We start from the raw sequence: 6,000 nt of genomic DNA on the forward strand, positions 1-6,000 counted from the left end.
TCAGTATTTAATCAGTAAAATTTTGACATGGAAGAGCTCAAGTTTGTGCTATGTCAGATGCGGGGATCTGAGATATGGGGAGAGAGAGGAGGAGGAAGAACCAGAGGTGCATCAACCTTGGTTTTGCTTCAAGTAAGTTTTAAAAAGTAAATTTGAATCCTGGCCGCATGATTTTAAACCAACGGCCAGGATGATGCGGTCCTCCGAATCCTTAGAAAGCAGATACGAAGAGGATCCGGTTACCATGCAAACGTAAATTTACGTAAGTTGGCGAGGGTTGACTTAATTAAACAAAGGGGGTTTAACAAAACACTTCTGTTACTGTTCATTTTTAACGAAAAATCATATTTATATCTTTTTCTGATACTATTCATCATACCTTTGAAAATATCAATAATTAAACACATACTTAATTATTGTTATCGTTCTGATTAATTTTTCATATGTTGATGACTTGGAATATAGCAAATACGAGCTAAATCCATCCATATAATATGCTCCTTGATGCTCTATATGTTGTTCTCATTGGCTGTAGAGGTTCCTAAGTGTGAACTAAATGAATATTATGTCACCGTTATATATTTCTTTTTTTTATCTTTTGAAAATTAAAATGTCTAGAGTTACGATTTGGCAAATGAGTAAATAAGTCAATTTTCTACCATGTTTAATATTATATGTACACATCAGTGAACTAAAATATGTTGAAGCATACAGTCCCAGATAGAAGACCTCACGACGTTAGGTCTTTCTTAGATTAATAATTCTACTACTAATTGCATCAAGTTCTTGTTAATACAAACCCTATACCTATGTGTATGTCAAATTAGTCCAACTTCATACCTTTTCGGCATGAACCGTGATGTTAATTGGCGGTGTGTATGAATTTTTAACAATATATATGTTTGAAAAGGTGAATACAAGTGCGTTGGAAAAGATGTGCGACCATTTCAAGACAGTGATGTACAAGAAAAAATAGAATAGCATGGTTTTTCGAATAGTTTAAAGATCCACTCGACTGCATGCTATTGATTATTGATGGGACAATGCGGACCTATTCGTCTACTGATACTTTTCCAGCAATATCCGCCAGCCGCCTTGGGACTGGTCAGTTTAATTATTGGGAGGAGGTTCTCATTTGTGCTTCACTACCAGCTTTGTTGCAAGTTCCAGTTTCCACCCAAACTCGGACAAAAGTAGAAGCCTATGCTCTCATGGCCAACGACTCGTCAACTACACACGGACTTAAATTAACGTATTATATTTGTTGGTCAGAGTCGTCTACTGATTAATTCATCTGACTTGTTAATTTCACACTTACCAACTCTCCCGTTCTCACGGTTTGTAAAGTTCGCACAATTTGGTTTGGTAAAACAAGTAAATTACAAAAAGACTTGGGAGAGAAGAAAATTAGGAACCTTCGACGATGCTTATTTTTTTATTAAGTCAATTTTTTTTAATGGACTTGAACAACTAGTCTCAAGGTTACATTACTTAATCCGGATGAACTGCATATTAATAGGCAAAACATTGATTTGTTTTCGAAAAGGAATTTCCTGGATCGGTAACATCATCATTTGCATGAAACATTTGTTTACTGCAGAAAATACTAGCATGCTTTGATTTCTGCCACCCGAATGCGCTCTCTCTGTACTCGATCCACCTTGTAAACTGAAAGCCTTCTAAACTTAGCAATCCAGGTATCGTTGCTATAAGCTTCCATGTAACTAAACTCTCTCTCTCTCTGATCACTAACATTTTTTTACTGCCAGGCTAGCAGGGAATACTGATCATCACGGTGTATCATAAACACGAATTGAGTAGTTATGGCCAAGGGAAGAGAAGCACCAGATGTGGAGAACCAGGGAGAGGGGTTAGTACCTTTTTACATTAAGACTGCAATTTTTTTTATCAGTAATTTTTCAAATAGTAACTTTGTATCAAACACTGGGACTCGTAGCTGTACTGGATTTGGCTGGTCAAAATACTTCATTGATCATATAGCTGTAACTTGTGATTAGGATCCATGCACAACCTTCACTTATATGTTGCGTTGGAGCAATTTAAGTCATTCGTGTTTCAGTCTCACCTTACACTCAAAGGCTGAGTATTTAATTTTCTGCCTATTAACTGTCTGTCTAATTTTTCTCATGAGCTCTCGTATGCATATCCACTAGTAAATGTATACCTAGTAAACTCTAATTGTCTCCAAAAGATCACCCTACCGGATCTTTTTATGTTTCTTCATGATTCTGAGGGGTGCAATTTGTTCTTTTCTTTCTCGCTTGAAGTCGGAAACCAGGGACTACAACGAGATATGCCCCAACAATGCGAATTCGTGATGAACAGGGGAAATTCCTTCTCAGATGGAGCATGATATTTGTAATGTCCTGTGTGTTTGCCGTCACACTAGATCCTCTGTTCTTTTACATTTTAATCGTTGATCAAGATAAGAAGTGCCTTCAAATGGACAAAACGCTGAGCATTACTGTTCTTGTTTTACGATCACTCACGGATATCATTTTCGCTGTGCATTTTATATATAAAATTTATGACGTCTTTATAGTTCAAAAGAACAAACAGTTGACGGCTAATGAGGCCGCAAATACCCTGCAACTTGTGGCCTCGAGTGCCCTGCAAACTGGAGGAAATTTGGATCGGAAATCAAAAAGAATATTGTTGTGGTCATCTTTTTCCATCATAAATGATTTTCTCGCTCTTCTTCCCGTCCCACAAGTAAGAGAAACTAAACTCTATTTTTTTTAATTTTTTTTATGAGGTTATTCTTAACCAGCTAACTGTAATTAGTGGATTTCTAACCCCTTTTTATTTCTTTTCTCCAGCTGCTAATAGTAGTTGCTTTTTACAAAATGAGAGCCGCTGGATATATGGAACATAGAAAGACTCTGAATGTCTTGCTTCTTTGTCAATATCTACCAAGGATATTTCGAATTCACCAGTCATCCAAGGAACTTCGAGAGAATGCTGGACCATGGGTTAGAGGTCTATTCAATTTTTTTCTCTACATTCTTGCCAGTCATGTAAGTTTTGCCTCAATTGTCATTTTATTACAATATTATGTATTCACTTATGCTGGTTTAAACTTTCTTTTAGAGATGTTGGACTGGCGTTGATTTTGTTTGCGTTTTTCGGATTATATGTACTCTCAAACTTACTCTCGGCATGAATTTTTGTGTTCGAATTGGTTAATGTAAAAACTAATAGCATTGCCCTACATAATTTTTCCTTGATGTAGATACTTGGAGCTTTTTGGTATTTCATTTCTATTCAACGAGAAACATCATGCTGGTACAGTGCCTGTGCAAATCATAGTCTAGATCGTGATGGATGTATGAATACTTTCTATTGTGGGCGTCGAACTACTACTTCAAGAAATATTACATTTCTAAATGAGCATTGCTCACTAGATACTCCAGATGGTGCTTCAGCACCATTTAATTTTGGAATATTTCAAGATTCCCTTAAGAATCATAACGTTGAGCGTATCGACTTTGGAAAGAAGTTCCTTTACTCTTTCTGGTGGGGCTTGCGAAATATAAGGTTTGCACAGACACACTGACGGCTCACAATTTTTCAAATTAATGAATAAAAACTTTCTCAGACACAGTACCATTTATATTGCTTGATCAAGTAACTACTTTTTTGCAGTAATTTTGGAACAAATCTGACAACAAGCACGTATATTTGGGAAAACTTGTTTGGAATTCTTATTTCTATCATTGGCTTGCTACTGTTCTTATATCTTATCGGAAATGTGCAGGTTTGTATGAACTGAATCTCACTTTATAGTTGTTTTATTATATTTGTTTTTAAGGGCCGCTGTCGCATACAATTATTAGCGAATGGTATTCAAATTGTATAAGATACCTAAGTTCTTTGGTTAACCAGAATTTAATGCAGACAGAAGCTTACTAATGAATTCTACTTGTGGTGAGACAGAATCTACTTGTGGTGAGACAGAATTTAATGCTGAGTGAAGCTACAAAAATAAAAGAGGGAAAGCGGATAATTCAGATGAAGAAGCTAGGTGTACGCAAGTGGATATCCGAAAATAAATTCCCTGATAATATCAAGAGCGAAATCATGAATAGCATTGAGCAAACATTGAAAAAAAACAAAGATGCTGATGTTGACAAGCCATTCCTTATTCTTCCCTGGCAAACCAAAAGATCTGTAAAACGCCATCTTTTCAAGGATACACTAAAAGCAGTATGTTCTTCAACCCTTGATCTCTCTCTCTCTCTCCATCTATTAATTGCATCCATTTTCACTCCAATATTGTTCTGATAATATATGTCTCTGCTTGCGCGCACATGTGTTTAGGTTAACAAGCTTAAGGACATGAATGAAAAAGTTCTGACGTTGATGTGCGACTACCTGAAGCCAGTGACATACATTGAGAACAACTTCGTTTTCCGAATGGGAGATCCGCTTGACTGCATGCTGTTCATTGTCGAGGGGACAACGTGGGCCTACACGTCTAGTGATAGTCAAGCTGGGAGTAGAACCTCATCAATGGACATCGAGCCCCTCGGGAAAGGGCAATTTTACGGGGAGGAGCTCCTCGATTGGGCATCAGACACATTCACCAAACTTCCAGTCTCCAGCAAACATGTCAAAAGTCAAACAAAAGTAGAAGCATTTGTGCTCATGGCCAAGGACTTGGAAACTGTCGTCTCCAGATACAAAAAATATTGGGACTCGGTCTATTCTAAGAATCGTGAAGAGGTGGCACTTTCTACCTTTCGTTGTTTCCGTACCAAGGCGCAACAACGCCCGTCCTCGTCCCCGACTGGAATAGCGGATACCAATGGTGAGAGCTTGCCATCGACAGCAGGCAAATAGTATCTTCAGAAGCGTCAAAGTAGAGACGCTCAATTTATGGCCAAGAATTCCATACACAACTCTAGCGCTGTACGATTCGTATAATTGTATGTAGCTGTGGCCTCAAAACTATTATTATTGGTTGATAGCTTGATATTTAACCGTACGTTTGAATAGTTACTAAGTAGTGGTAGCCACAATACCATTTCTCTCTGGGATATGTATATGTATTGGTCATGTTGTGAAATGCTTTGCAAAGTGATTGATTTCTGCAAAACATTTTATCTCTTTTTGAATGTCTCTGTTTATTTATGAGATTTAGACTGAGTAAACAAAAAATAATCATGGAATAAAATTAAATAGGAGAGTATAGAACGAAAAAATGAGCGTGTGAAAATCATTTTCTTAAAGTCATTTGCAACTATAGGTCAAGTCAAAGAGCTATTGAACCTTACAGTACTTGAATATAAATTATGAGGGGTTTATTAAAGAGATTGTTATTGACATTCCAAATATCTCATTTTTTTACTCTAAATTTTATATATTAGAAAATACACTTGTAAGAAGTGTAGAATAAGATTTTTGAAGTGCTAATAATAATCTTCGTGTTAAATCAAAAGCCCAAATGATGAGGGAGAAAGACAACATACACAGCCACCCAAATGATGATCAAGGGATTCAATACAACATGTTCCTTGTTTTTTAAAATTAAACAGAAAAAAAAAATTAAATAACATAGTTCGAATCTCTTGTGTTTTTTAGTCGAACAAGTTCGAATCTCTACATGGGCAAACATAAATTTAGGTAAGTTGACGAGGTTTGACTTTTTACTTTTGATCATCGGATACTTAATTAAGCAATAATCCTTCAATGCAACTTGCATTTTCAGAATAACAATAAATTAAATTATTGTTTTGGTGTTCTGATTAATTTATCATATGTACTGATTAATTTAAATTGAAGTTCTAACATGAATCAGGAGATGTTTGTCATATATTGTTATTACTTTCAATCCGAGCCAGTCATTTTTAATTGGTGAAGTGCTGGAAATGTCATACCCATCAAGACAAAAATGGTGTGTGCGCTTATCATTTCATTTTGCCTGTAAACTCTAATCAAGTGAAACAAAATTTGCCTATTCTAATCTAGTCACTTAGC

General features: G+C 36.2%; 1 protein-coding gene across 1 annotated transcript; it reads left to right on the forward strand.

Annotated features, from left to right (window-relative positions):
- Nucleotides 1-1,823: 1,823 nt before the first annotated feature.
- LOC137719398 (cyclic nucleotide-gated ion channel 1-like) lies at nt 1,824-5,109 on the forward strand. Its single transcript, XM_068458437.1, is given in 7 exon segments — nt 1,824-1,870; nt 2,289-2,733; nt 2,841-3,038; nt 3,254-3,558; nt 3,667-3,778; nt 3,907-4,227; nt 4,342-5,109. Coding segments are annotated over 7 exon segments (1,950 nt in total). The 3' UTR covers nt 4,864-5,109.
- Nucleotides 5,110-6,000: the final 891 nt, after the last annotated feature.

Source organism: Pyrus communis, chromosome 16 (assembly GCF_963583255.1).
Source record: "Pyrus communis chromosome 16, drPyrComm1.1, whole genome shotgun sequence".
NCBI lineage: Eukaryota > Viridiplantae > Streptophyta > Magnoliopsida > Rosales > Rosaceae > Pyrus > Pyrus communis.